Source organism: Bombus impatiens, unplaced genomic scaffold (genome assembly GCF_000188095.3).
Source record: "Bombus impatiens unplaced genomic scaffold, BIMP_2.2 scf_1068, whole genome shotgun sequence".
NCBI lineage: Eukaryota > Metazoa > Arthropoda > Insecta > Hymenoptera > Apidae > Bombus > Bombus impatiens.
In genome coordinates, this window is record NT_177487.1 from 16750 (window position 1) to 31316 (window position 14567).

At 31.2% G+C, this 14567-nt stretch overlaps 4 protein-coding genes across 12 annotated transcripts; 3 read left to right on the plus strand and 1 right to left on the minus strand.

The window, feature by feature from the left end:
- The first annotated feature begins 259 nt into the window (after nt 1–259).
- Nucleotides 260–4862, plus strand: LOC112213711. 7 transcript variants are annotated; one of them, XM_033323545.1, is made up of 5 exons: nt 260–722; nt 792–946; nt 2692–2763; nt 3369–4209; nt 4282–4862. In XM_033323545.1, exons 3-5 carry the CDS (start codon nt 2735–2737, stop codon nt 4582–4584), a joined length of 1173 nt encoding a protein of 390 aa, XP_033179436.1. In that variant the 5' UTR covers nt 260–722; nt 792–946; nt 2692–2734; the 3' UTR covers nt 4585–4862. The 7 variants fall into 7 exon arrangements, with proteins under 7 accessions (XP_033179436.1, XP_033179437.1, XP_033179431.1 ...); XM_033323546.1 differs by having other exon boundaries at nt 3369–3571; nt 3974–4862; XM_033323540.1 differs by having other exon boundaries at nt 3369–4862.
- Nucleotides 4863–6476: 1614 nt separating this feature from the next.
- LOC100740917 (kinesin-like protein KIF18A) lies at nt 6477–10425 on the plus strand. Its single transcript, XM_003493243.4, has 2 exons — nt 6477–9298; nt 9518–10425. The coding sequence occupies exons 1-2, from the start codon at nt 6687–6689 to the stop codon at nt 9552–9554; spliced, it is 2649 nt and encodes an 882-aa protein (XP_003493291.1). The 5' UTR covers nt 6477–6686; the 3' UTR covers nt 9555–10425.
- LOC100741039 (28S ribosomal protein S35, mitochondrial) lies at nt 10296–12107 on the minus strand. The gene is made up of 3 exons (XM_003493244.4): nt 11708–12107; nt 10961–11586; nt 10296–10877 (listed from the first exon to the last, which is right to left on the minus strand). Exons 1-3 carry the CDS (start codon nt 11808–11810, stop codon nt 10605–10607), a joined length of 1002 nt encoding a protein of 333 aa, XP_003493292.1. The 5' UTR covers nt 11811–12107; the 3' UTR covers nt 10296–10604.
- On the plus strand, nt 11757–14483 carry LOC100741161 (beta-parvin). 3 transcript variants are annotated; one of them, XM_012391355.2, is made up of 6 exons: nt 11757–11889; nt 12521–12704; nt 12916–13179; nt 13262–13656; nt 13727–13970; nt 14053–14483. In XM_012391355.2, exons 2-6 carry the CDS (start codon nt 12587–12589, stop codon nt 14127–14129), a joined length of 1098 nt encoding a protein of 365 aa, XP_012246778.1. In that variant the 5' UTR covers nt 11757–11889; nt 12521–12586; the 3' UTR covers nt 14130–14483. The 3 variants fall into 3 exon arrangements, with proteins under 3 accessions (XP_012246778.1, XP_003493293.1, XP_024226696.1); XM_003493245.4 differs by lacking the exon at nt 11757–11889 and adding an exon at nt 12111–12233; XM_024370928.2 differs by lacking the exon at nt 11757–11889 and having other exon boundaries at nt 12326–12704.
- The last annotated feature ends 84 nt before the right edge of the window (nt 14484–14567 follow it).

Consider the following 14567-nt stretch of genomic DNA (forward strand, 5'->3'; position numbering starts at 1 on the left):
TTAGTTTACGCTTATTTTATATGTATGTATTTAGTATATGAATCTGCATACGTTAATAGACAAGGACATAAGAGACCTCTATGCAGCGTTTTCTTTTTCTTTTTACATATATTGCTTTCTCAGCTCGCTTACACATTTTATCTTTATATGTGTCTTTATGGTCAATATTTGCGGTATTAAGAATCTAGAGGTGATTATGACTAATGCAGGTAGACTGCGCGTTCCCAGGCGTAAGAGGCAATAAAGAGAATACAAGAGGCAGTAAAGAGAACACAAGAGTGAAAGTGTTATATTCAGGTTATCCTTTTTTTTCTCTAATGAGTGTTTAGTGAGAGGAAGAAAAGAGAAAAGAGAGGAAGAGCTTGTGTAGTGGATGGCGGATCGCCCCACTATTTGTATTCTCCTTACTTTTCGCACAATCTGAGAGAGAGCGCAATACCTCGACACTCGGCACCACAGTCGTATGTCGTATGGCACTATTTCTGTCCTTCAATATAATCTTCAGCTTACCTGTAAGAACACGCTATCTATCTGTATCAGTTATGAGAGAACCACACTGTATCAATGTTATGTTGAGGTTATGTGATAGAGGAACGCGTGGATGAATTTATGATAGAAATATATATATTGAAGTAAGCATAAGTATAAGTGTATGCTGATCTAAATCCTCATTCTAGCAGTGTTACATTACAACAACTGACATTACTAAAAAATTAACCTTGGTGTGTAACTTTAGCTGAAAGTTACAAAAAACAGCAATAAAAATTTACTTATGGCTCTTTTGTTTCTAGACCTTGTAACCCAAAAACAACATTCATATTCAAGGGCACAATAATATGGACCTCTCCATTTTTAATTTTTTGCTTCAGTAAATTCTATTTTCTTCGTAACGGCCGTTTCCAGGTCATGGGTATACAAAAGAGAAAGATGTGGAGTTTTCCTAGAAGTAATTATTTCAACAATATATATAGTATTTTTCTCAATATATATATAGTAATACTATATATATAGTAGTATATATATAGTATTTTCAAATTTTAATGTAGAAGACTTATATCAATAATTATGTTAATAAAATCAAATGTATCATTTTAGTGATTATTTTTATTAAAAGCAGTTAATTAATTAACCGTTTTAGTGTCAGGGGTGTTTAAGAATTCGTTCGGATTGTCCCATGCAGCGCGATAGCGTTTCGTTTATTTATTTGCGAGAAATGCCGATCGATGCGATCGCTACTCGAAAATATTCGCTCAACGCGCTCGCGTTTCGTTTCATCAGTCATATCAGAAACGTTATACTAAACATTCAAAAGGTTGCGAAATATTCGTGCTTTACGTTTTGTTTGCGTGATAACATTCTATAATATAGGATTTGGTTTTTCAATTCAAGAGGTAATTTATACATTAGTTTTTTTTAATTAACACTAAACCTACCGACACTTTGTATATACCTATTCCTGCCGTGTACGGTCAAAATGACCAGTGATTAAAGAAGTAATAGTTTTTATGATTTAACTTAGATAATGGTTAATTTATAACTGAATGTATATAAAATGATGAACTTTCAAAAAATTTCGGCCAAATTTACTTTTGTTTAATTTCAACTGTAGACAAATAAAATTACACTTTTGTGTATATAGAGATATATCTTATTCAACTTCGTTGCATTTTTTACAAATTATCTTATTATCAAATGTATATTTGCCGCATACATACTTCCCGCATCTTAAACAAATTTTTATAATTTTGTAACCTTTACAATTTTTTACTTGACAAATTTTTTGTAGTAATGAATCTGAACTTGTTGATAGTTTTATTGCATGGTATTCTCCCGCGATTTTTTATACAAAAATTATGTGTGCACCAGGTTTATAACAATTTTGTGAATTCTCTGTAAATCGGCCCCATACCATTGCAAATTTATTGGTTCATAAATGCTGGCTTCTTTCGCTCTTCTTACCAAATCGTATAAATCTCATAATTTTAGCAAAATCATTTTTGTTCATTGTTTTTGAAAAAATGCAGATCTCTAAATTTTATTCCATAAATATGAGACATCTAAATTCTTTGCCTGATATGCACCGCGGGTATATATCAGAGCAATAAATGCATCTAGTTTTGTTGCATCTAGCTTCCTCTTAGCCTCCAATACTCCAAATATATACGGTGATCGATGATAAGGTAAAATGCCATCTTTGCTTGTCCTTTCATTATATGCCGTTTAAAATATCCCTAGAAATGTTATGAACTGATGTCCTGCCAGATTTGGGACTTGCATCTATTTCTCTCCAAACTATCCCATCGGGCCCATTTTCGTTACGTTGGTTCTTTACATCAGTCTCACTCTTTGCTGTCAACGATAATTTCTTTCCTCTTTTCTCTGGACGTGAACGCTTATTTACTAATAATATTCAATTCTGATTCGGTTGTAAATAGTTTTCATGTGTTTCCATGCCGTTTTCAGTTGTTGAAGTTTCTTGTTCATCGCACGCTGAACAGTCTTCTTCTATGTCTGTTATTTTTTTTTTACAATTTTATTTTGAGAAGTGTTGTCATTTTTAGGGTAAATATTTATCACAAAATAACGCTATGTACGGAATACAAAATTATTGTCAAATTTGATATGCTTTACTTTTCCCTTTATAACAGCTTTACACAAAATGCTCTGAGATGCTTTCTGTTTGAGTTTCAGAGATAACAAGTTTAGATGTCGACTGATTGACTAACAAACTGAGATGTATTCTGGTCGAAAGGATGATAGCAAGTAAGAATATGGTCTGTGACGGCGATATTTATACGAAAATATTGATGAATATTGGCCGTTCTCCACCAACGGTTACTTGAGGGTGGAGTTGAGAAAACCCCGCTTTTCCCTTGTTTTATTGCAATGAACAATGACCCTAAGAAACTTCTCAACTTTTAAAATGTTTATAACAATGGACTGTAAAAAATGCTAAATTTTATGGCGGTTCCTTAGGATTATTATGGGCCTGAATTGATATGTCTTGACAACTGATGGTCATCTTAATCGAGGGATGCGATTATGTTTTATGACAAGATTACAGGTGTAACAGCTATTATTATTTGTTATTACTGATTTTGTTTGTCATCTGACTTTGAGATAGTCTTTTCTTTGTACTGATTACAAGGCAGGATACAAATTTTTCTTAGAAAATAAAAGAGCAAACTAAAAGTAAATATCGAAAAATATATTGTATGTATGTTTTAGGAAAAGTCAGAAATTATGAAGCGATATGATAACGTTTAAATATGGTTAAATTTGTGTAGAAGTTCGAGAGCGGTCAATTTAACCGACGCTGGTAGGTTTAGTGTTAATTTGATTATTTATTATTCGTGTATTCCTTGTAGGGCAATGGATACGAAAAAGAAAAGAACGAAGTCAAGTTGGAGACCTAATTCAACTTCTGAATCTGACGATAGCAGTAGTAAGATCGTTCCAGTTTCAAAAAGAAGGAGAATAGACGTTTTTGATACATCTAGTAGCGAAGATAGTATTCCATGCAGTTTTATCTGTTCTGCTACATCTGCAAGTACTTCTATTAATGATATAGGTGAACAAGAGAATTTATTTTCCTTTACTGAAGGCACTGGGCCACAGCCATCGCTAACTAACAAATCTAAACCTATCGATTATTTTAATTTGTTCATCGATTCATTCCTGCTAACATTAATGGTTCGCGAAACGAATAAGTACGCCGAACAATTAATAAAATCACGTAAAATCACCCAAAGATCTCGAATGAAACTATGGAAACCAGTTACTTTGCTCGAAATAAAGGCGTTTATAGCAGTTTTATTGGAAATGGGGATAACGAGGCGACCAACGATATTTTCTTATTGGACCGAAAATTCAAGGAGCATACCCTGGTTTTCAAAAATGTTTTCGCGAAATAGATTCCAGCTTATTTATCAATGTTTTCATTTAGTCGATAATAAAGAATGTTTCCCACCAGGCCATGAAAAGTACGACCCATGCCTAAAATTTATGCCAATAGTTGAACACGCGAATAGAGTATCCAAATTAATTTCGACGCATGCTTCAAATGACAATACCATAGTAATTAAAAAACGAAATGAAAACGAAAGAAGTGGAGCAAAACCATACATAGGTGACAGTTATAATAGTTATATGAGGGGAGTTGGCAAATCGGACAAAATGTTATACGTCTATCTTGATGAACGCCGCACGGTAAAATATTGGAAAAAAATTACGTTTCACATCATTGCCCGTATGGTATTAAATTCCTATCTATTTTATAAGGAAGTTAGCAAAAAGAAGCCAATGACTCGATTGGAATTTACATCAAGTATTATATCTGAAATAGAGCATGAATGGATGCAAGTCAAAAAACAACATATGGTAAGTGATAATGACAGAATATTTGGCTTAATGAAACTACCAGGCAGAAATTTAAGACAGTGCGTAGTTTGTAGCAGTAAAATTAACGGTATAAAACGATCGAATTTAATTTGTATGCAGTGCAAAAAAGGGCTTCATCCATTATGTCTTCATAAACATGTCTGTTTTAAAAATAATGAATGTCATGACCCTGTAAAACCATGACTATAATTTTAATGTCTTTGTGTGTTTACATCTTTGTGTTCTGATTTAATATATATTGTTTATTTGTTTCATTTATCATCCTAATGGCTGAACTAAATAAAAGACTTACTTCTAAATATGACAATGAACATTAGTAATCTAGTTTTATATCTACTATAAATAAAATATTATATTGTTTTTTTTATATTTTCAAAAATTTGTACTATGCAGAAGTATATGTAAATAAAAATAAATTCAACAAAAACAGCTTATTTATGCAGGTGGTTTACGATTATTTGAAAAAAAGGTAATTACGAGAGGAAACTCTGATATGACTCGCAAGGAGCTACATTCGGAACCGAGCGTGTTGCGAATTGACGATCGTGATCAAACATCGCGACACATTTCACCACAGTACGCGAATAACGCGATCGCGCTGCGTGGCGCTAAAACGATTAATTTAATAATAGCAGTTAATCTCATAAATTTAACAATAAGACAAATGTATTTTCAGCATTGCCAAAGAGAATAAAAATTGAAACTATAGAATAACCGAACGACTGTAGTTTATAAACAAGATAATACTTTGGGTAGAATAAGAAACGTATATATGTATCTTTCGTATAGTTAAGTGGTACATATTATATATACAAATGGTACTCTGTGCATGAACAACAATGAAAGCATAAGCAATATATTTAATTTTTTTACGACAATGGTTTTCCCGAAATATATTCATATCAAATTAATTCACCAAATACAATTTTATTTTCTGTAAGACGGGAAGTATTATTAGCATCCACCACATATATGTATGTAAACAACTTCTCTTTCTTAAACAATTTACAATTAGTTTAACGAACAGGTTTTAATTATTATTTTAACAAATTTTACACTTTTTAATGTTTTTCGTTACAAGACATATATAGTACAAGTGGAATAATAGCACACAGACAGAAAGCACTGCATCACGTAACGTTCCATTAAAGGCCGTATCGAATTAGCAACTGTAGGACAAGTCACCTAGAATCTTTGGAAGAATCTAGATTTTCTCAAGATCTTTTCTCTTTACCAATTCATGTAAACTTTTCTAAATTTAAGTGTCTTTCATGTCTATGGGCTCAAGAGCGGATGAATCTCAAAGATAGTACTTCGACGAGCAATTTCACCCATCAGGGTAAGCAAGGAAGGATATCCAAGAATAGAGAAGAGTGGACAGGCGTCGAAATTGCGATCGAAGATGAGTTTTTTTGAGCAGATCAATTTTATCTATTTTTGAGAGTTTTTTGAGCGGATCAATTTTATCTATTTTTGAGAGATAATTTTCTTGTATTCTTGACAAGCTAACTTCTGAATAAATCTTAGCTTTAAAATAAAAGATTTTTCAATTTTCGCGCACTCCAGAGAGCAGGGCGGTTCAGAGTTCCACGCTCCAACTCACTCACCATTTTTCCCCAAAACCGCAAACGTAACATGACAATTCAAAGTTGAATTTTTTTTTTGGTGTAATATTAATAGATAAATAATTTTGGTGTAATATAAATAGATAGATAGATTATTTATGGGAAATTAACACTAATATACTGAACACAGCCACATAAATAGGTCTTAACACTAATATACCGAAAGCATAGAAAAAACCATCCGATAATTGAGTCGTGAAAAATCGACATAGTAGATAAGAGGTATCGTTCTGTCCATGCATAATATGTACTGAATTTATCAGACAGAACCAGAGACCCTCTATTTGCCCCTGTTTAAACAACAACGAAAACTTAGTTGCCTTCCATGTTGCTTTTTCATGACCCAATTTTCGGGCACGTTTGATCGGCAGACTTCAGCACGGCCCATAATGTGACATGAAGTGGACAAAAATCAAAATAATTATTATTCGATTTTGATCTCATTATTCGATGATATCATCGGTCTATAAGTAAGTAATAATAGTAAGTAAGTAATACTGAAAGAAAAATAAACCAAACTCAATGTTGAATTTCTGTTTGGAAAAATTCCCTAAAATGTCACTATAAATATGTTTACTATTGTCAAAACTGTCTTTGAAGAGTTCAGGATGCAGAAATTTAAATTTGAACACTTAGTTTACATTCAACGGCCAGTAATGGATGTTCGTATGTAAGTTAGTAAAGTTTACTATGGTGTTTAATAAAAGAGATTTGGCGAAAGCATTTTCGCCAAACAAAGTTAAAAAGTTGCCAAAGAAACGAATTTCAAACAATTCAACAAAGCCAAGCACAAGTGGAAGCCCAAGTTTATCCATACAAACTGAATCTGGTTCACAGACGAGTATTAAAGTAATCGTAAGAATACGACCGCAAAATGAGCACGAACAGCAGGGCAATTGTAAAACTGTTTTGAAGATCGTTGACGATAAAATGCTAATTTTCGATCCTAAAGAAGAGGAGAATCCATTTTTTTATCATGGTGTTGCTCAGAAAGGTCGTGATTTGCTTAAGAAACAAAATAAAGAACTGCAATTCATCTTTGACAAAATATTTGACATGACGTCGAATAACAGTGATGTATTTGAAGGAAGTACGAAAGATTTGATTTGCAATCTTTTGGATGGTTATAATTGTTCTGTATTTGCATATGGAGCAACTGGTGCTGGAAAAACTCATACTATGCTTGGTAGTAGCAATGATCCTGGTATCACATACAGGACAGTCGCAGAATTATTTTATCAAATAGAACAGCAGAGTGATCAACGTGAATTTAATTTAGGCGTAACGTATTTAGAAATTTATAATGAAAATGTGCAAGATCTTTTACATAAATCTGGTCCTTTGCATTTAAGAGACGATGGTAGATATGGAGTAATTGTTGCTGGTCTTAAAATAATTGCTATTCAGAATGCTGAAGAATTATTGACACTTTTAGCAAAAGGCAATAAAAATCGCACTCAACATCCTACTGATGCAAATGAGGAAAGTAGCAGAAGTCACGCAGTTTTTCAAGTTTATATTAATATCACCAACAAAATGGATGGTCAAGTACGACAAGTGAAACTGTCTATGATTGATTTAGCTGGTTCTGAAAGAGCTTCTGCTACAGGTTGTAAAGGGGCAAGGTTTAAAGAAGGTGCAAATATTAATAAATCTTTATTGGCTCTAGGCAACTGTATTAATAAGTTAGCAGATGGTGCAAAACATATAACATACAGAGATTCTAAATTGACTCGTCTCTTAAAAGACTCATTAGGTGGAAATTGTCAGACAGTTATGATAGCTAACATAGCACCTTCTAGCTTTAGTTATGAGGATACATACAATACATTGAGATATGCAAATAGAGCAAAGAAGATCAAAACTCATATAAAGAAAAATATTCTATCCTGTGAAATGCATGTAACTGCATATATAAAAATGGTTGAAGAACAAAAGAAAGAAATAAATTATCTAAAACAAAAGCTATTAGCATTTGAAAATAGTTCGCAGCATGTATTACCACAGGGTCAAGGTAATAACATTAATGAGGAAATAGATAAAGCTGCACTAATTGATAGCAATAAATTAATTGAATTACTTCAAAAAAAGAGAATTCTGAATGAAAAAGTCCTTTCATTAGAAAGCGCAGACAAGATATTATGCTGTAGAATACAATATAAGAAAGCAGCAGATGAAAGATTGCATAATCTAACAGCAACTGTTGATACTTTGACGCTTGAAGAACAAAATGCAAGTGGTAAATCAAGAGTTAATAAATCACTGCATTACTTTGAACGACAAAGAGATTCTTTAAAGATACAGATGGAAGCAGCATGGGAGGAACTGTGTTCAGTAGAAACAGAAATACAAAAACTGTATGCAGAAGCAAAGTTAAAGAAACTTGCAAAATTAGAAGATATGTTTGCACTACAAACTAGTGAAATAGAAAATTCTAGATTACAACAACAGTATGAACATGCAAAGAAAGTAAATAATCTTCAACAATGTGAAATAGAGTCTTATTATTCAATGATTAAAATGATGAGTACAACATTACAAAATTATTATAATATGATGAGAGGATATGGAACCATGACAGATACAATGAAGGAAGAATTTAAACAGCTGATCAAATTATTGGAAGGAGTGAGAAATATAAAATGGTCAGATATGGAAACAACTAAACATGAGGAGTGCTTTTATAACTTGACATGCCTTAGTGTACCCCATTTAATGGATCCCCTTAATAGTAAGATACCTATATATGTATTACAACCTTTAAATGATCAAGATGCATTGGATGCAACTTTCAATACATTTTGTTCTGAAAAAGAAGTGTTTGATACACAGAATGTAACTATCACATTGGAAGAAGAATCAACCATGGATTGTAATACTGATATGAAAGTAATAAAGGAAAGTACAGAAGAAGGACAAAATGTAAATTGTATACAAGAAAAAGTTAAAAAGCGTATCCTTTCAGATAAAAATAATATGAATGTAACAAAGACTCCTATCAAACAAGCAAGGAAGATATCCCCTAAATGTAAGGATATTACAATCTGTACAATAGGAATCCAAGATAAAGAAAATAAAAAGTATATGCAAAAGCCACATGTAACAATGAGCGCTAAAAGTATAACCATATTAAATAAGTTAAAAGCAGATAAACTCAAGAAAGAAAATCTTGATATAAATACATCAAATAGAGGATTGAAAGCAGTAAGGGAGAAAGAAAGAAGGAGATTAATGTCAACGCATCCCTATCAAAAACTAAAAGAAAAACAAAAGTAAGTGTAGGTTTTAATAAATTGCAATACAATTATTGGCATTGTTTAACAAAAAAGAATCGATAAGTCTTTCTAAGTTAGTATATTAATCTATAATGACAATGGTCCTAAATTATTAAAACAAAAAATTTTTGATATTGTTTAAAGAGATAAATTTCCAAATTTTTACAAGTAATTCAATATTTTTCATTTAGAATAAAAATTATGACATTGTTGCAGATTCTGTCCAGTTCTACCTTCGTCAAAAATTCCATGATAGCGATAGTAATAATATGAAAAGTAATTTAACAACAAACAAATGTATATGTAATCTTTTATGTTGGAGCCAGAAAGACAATAGATGGAGGTCTGACTAAATATTTTATATTTTTAGTGACATATAAGTACAAAAAATTTATAGCATAAAGTAACATTATAATAAGCATAAAAATGACATTCTAATAAGAAAAATAATAATTATAAAATCTTGAAGATGTTAGTTATAAAATTGAAATTATATAAAATTATGCAATGTTATAAAGGTGCGAATGTACCTTCCAATTGTATTTGTTTAGTAAAAGTATTTGTGGATTTATGTTGCTTTTTAATGATATTTTAATAAATGATCATTTATAGACTGAATATCGAAAAAAGAACACAGGAAAGTAAAATAACATCAATTTACATTTATCTTATAAGGTAGCATTTACATAATGTTTCATATTGTGGTGCAATAGTCAGAAACACCTGCAGGAGAGAAACTAATTTGTGGAATATTGTTGGATAAGAATGTATGGTTACATCAATGAATATTGCAAATGAAAATTGTTTGCCTCTTAGTTGTGGTATGTTTAATGCATGACTATCATAGGTCAGAAATGAGATATGCTGTAATTTATGAACTTAATTGCTTTTTAAGTTATCAAAGATGCAGAAGTATTTTTAATTTAAATGAAATAAACGTAATTGAACTTAAATTTTAGGTTTTTATTTGTAAATATCCTAAATTTATTTTTTCTTTTTTGTATTGCATAATGCAACCTGTATTCCAAATATATGGTATAGCACTTAATGATATGTCTTTATATACCATAGTCCGTGTCTGGTGGTAAACAATTTTGTCGAAATAAAAAATTATTGTACAACTACTTCCATAATCCTCTAATTTTTTATATAATAAAGTATAAAAACTTACCTTTTCAATTACATTATATCACATTATCACAGTTTTATGTTTTTCTTTACACATGAACGTTCTATAACAGTTAATACAGTTAAACTAGGAATGATAAACATTACAAACTCAATATTTTTATTTACTTATTCTTTACTTATTTTTAAAATCATAAGATTTTAGGTTTAACACATTTTTAACAGCTTGTTTGTATTTATTGATTGAAAATTGATCTTCTCCTTTATTTATTAAATCAGAAACTGCAATTTTATATTCTGTTACATGTGGGATGTATTCATAGTTGGAATCAGTTGGCATGTTTGGCCAACTATACATGGACGTTAAAGATTTTCTGCTTTTACTTTTATCCCAGTCATAATATTCCATATCTACTTCAGATTTTTCTGTTTCCCATGGTTCAAAACGCTAAAAACAATTCTTGTTTGATTTGCTTTGCTTGTATGCTATATTTATCAGAAAATTGATATAATTAATGGGAAATGACTTACCCAAGATACATGAAACAATGCAGTTAGTAGGTACTTTACATAATCTAAATTCTGTTTTCTAGATGGACATCTGTCTGCAGTTATTGTTATCATATCTGTGTTAGGATTATACCTATCACCCAGTAACCTAAGTATTTTATCTTTAGCATGAGTACTTAAATGCAAAGAGGATAGTCTTACTCTCAAATTAACTATTCTAGCAAGAGGTTCTCTTATTGTAGGAGAAGAATAGCAATAATCAGATGTAATTATTTCAACAGGAAAGTATTTTACACATGCTTCATTTGTTTCCAATTCTTCTGGCCATCTCGTACAAAATTTTTTTAATGCTTCGCAATGTTTTTTAATAACAGGTGGAGTAAGATGTAAGAAGTTTGGAATTTTCAATAACTCTGCATTTCCATATTTATTAGGATGTATACCTTTTGTATTTTTATATCCTTGTTGTAAAGGAAATGGTACGATATCAGGATGAAATGTTCGTGCAGCAGGCCAAATTGTCTGCCAATCTTGATTAGCTGACACTTCACTTCTTCTTTTAATTACTAAATCCACAATTGTGTTTCTTTGTAACCTTTTGTTTGTAACTTTCTTTTCACTTGGCACTAATTGCAATACCCGAAATTCTATGAAAGAAAGTATATATAAATTAAAAATGCGCACGAGCACTACGTAATAAAAATATGTTTGTGCTTTTGTAAAAAATTATATTTAATAGGAAGTTTGGTTAGAAGAACGTTATAATACCTATATCATCATCGATGCTCGCAGAAGATGATAACGAAAGTTTCATGATTTTTAATGGCGTTATAATATTTTGGGTTTCGTAACGTCTTATTAGCGATAACATTTTAACAATTATTTCTTGATACTTTGTTAATAACCTTAAATTATGTTTTACGGTTTACACAGCGCAGAGACCTATCTAAGAAAATAGTTCCTAAACGGCTCAATTCTGTATATACATATATGCGCATGTGCATATTGTTTTTAACTGTATAACGAATGTTGTTATAATATAATACATAATTAGATAGAAATTTAATTTTATTTATTTTTTATTTAACTTCAAATACAAAATCCGTTTAAGTAAATGTAAACGACATTTTTGTGTGAATGATAATCTACTCTGTAACAAATAATCTTTCTTTATTTACATATAATCTTTACATATATCTTTTTTTATATGATCTGAAGTTCTGAAGAATATCCGAGGAAGTATGACATATTTTAAATGAATTAAAACATTTCTAAAGAAAACCGCGATTGAAATGTATGTATATGCTACAGTAGATGTTACTATATGATTTCTATGAATTAAGATGTCAGGATGTTTTTCGAAATAGTTTTACTTTTAAGGATATGTCTAAAATAATTAAAGATTACAAAAGTTGATAATTATGAATCTATGCAATCTAAGCAACGATAAAGACGTAAATGTACTTAAAACTGATACTTGCAAAGTTCGTTTCAACATAGATGCTCAAAAAAGATCTGAAGTACACATGCATATAATATAATGTATGCATATACAATCGATGTTTGTAAATGTGGTTAAAGGTTGGTATTTCGAGAGATGACATCCTTCATTCTTCGGATTATTTTTGATGAACGTTGGTGTTGAATATGTCGTCTCCACGTCCAAAATCTCCACGACCTCCTATTTCTACGAGGAAGGATGAAAAAGAAGAAAGTTTCTGGGATAAGATTGGGACCTTGGGTCGAAAAAAGCGTATCAAAGAAGGTATCATACTGCGTTTACATTACGTTGTGACAAGTTAACTTTGCTTATGCTTCTTTTACGAGAATTTACGGGATATATTTCCTTATATGGTACGAGTAGCTTCAAACTTTAAAAAATGATATTGTTGGTAATGTCGATGTTCGATTTGTATTTTGTAAATGTTTTTTCTTAAAGTTACTGTTTATGTTTATTTTGAATTTTTTTGATATAGTGCAAGAGGTACAGGAGGAAGGGAAGTATGCAATTGATTCACCAGGATTTGCAGCCAATCCAGAGATGCCACCAGAAGAATATGCATTAGATGAAAACGAGGAACGTTCAATGATAGAGCCTAGGTCTTTGGAAGATTCTAAACTCAAAGAATTAATATTTGTCCTGATTGAATGGATCAACGATGAATTAGCCGACCAGCGGATTATTGTTAAAGATATTGCAGAAGATTTGTATGATGGACAGGTACTACAGAAACTATTGGGTATGTTATATAATAGCAAAATTGAATAGAATTCTTCTAATACATGGAATCTAAGTAGGCATATTTTTTTTATTAATTTTAGAAAAGTTGACGGGAAAGAAGTTAGATGTACCTGAAGTGACTCAATCAGAAGAAGGTCAGAAACAGAAATTAGCAGTTGTGTTGTCAGCTGCTAATCAAGTATTAGGACGCCATCCTCCTTACAAGTGGAACGTAGAATCTGTTCATTCGAAAAACATTGTTGCCATTTTACATTTATTGGTTGGTTTGGCAAGGCAATTCCGAGCGCCTGTTAGATTGCCAGAAAGAGTAGCTGCTCAGGTTGTCGTTGTGCGTAAGAAGGATGGCCAGCTAATACACAGAACGGTTAGAGAAGAAATTACATCGACGTACGATGATTTGGGAATGCGTTGCGAACGGGACGCTTTCGACAGTCTTTTTGATCATCCGGCTGATAAATTAGCTGTAGTTAAAAAGGTATGTTGTTCATTTGTGTTATAAAAAATTATATGCTCTCTACAATGCAATACATAGTTCTATTTTCTAGTCATTGATTTCTTTCGTCAATAAACACTTGAGTAAAGTTCATTTGGAGGTGACAGATTTAGATACGCAATTTCATGATGGTGTTTTTTTAACTCTTCTACTTGGACTTCTCGAAGGCTTTTTCGTACCTTTAGGTAGTTTTCATTTGACACCTAAAACACACGATCATAAGGTACATAATGTTTCATTTGCATTTGATATTATGCAAGATATTGGTCTACCAAAACCCAAGGCTCGCCCAGAAGGTTGGTATTGTTGTTAACTGCAATACTTATGAAATATCGGAACTAAATGAATGTGACTGGTGACATTATATTTTGTTTGCAGATATTGTAAATTTGGATCTAAAATCAACTCTACGAGTATTGTACAATTTATTCACAAAATATAAAAGCATGAATTAAGTTAATAAATAATTTAAAGGAGGATAAATATAATAAGATTTGAACAAATTAATGAAAGTTAATTAGTGTTGCTAATGTTACTAACGTTACTAACCAAAGAATATGGTTTTCATAATTGGTATGCGAGCAATGTACTTTTGCATATGATAATGGACAACGGACAAAAAGAGTGAGGAATAATAGATGTAGTAGAAGCGAAATAGAAAGGATGTTGTCATGTCTTTAAAATCTAATATTTCTTCAAAATTATAATCCTTATGTTATTATTCAAATTTATTCAAGTTAAATATAGTTGTACGAATTTTATACATTCTTATGAAGATTCTAAGAAATATAAAAATTTTACTTTTTAAATCTATCTGATATTTTTTATCCCTGATTATCCCTGATAAATTGTTTTCATCGGCGCCTAGTACAAATTTTGAATTCTTTTTCTTT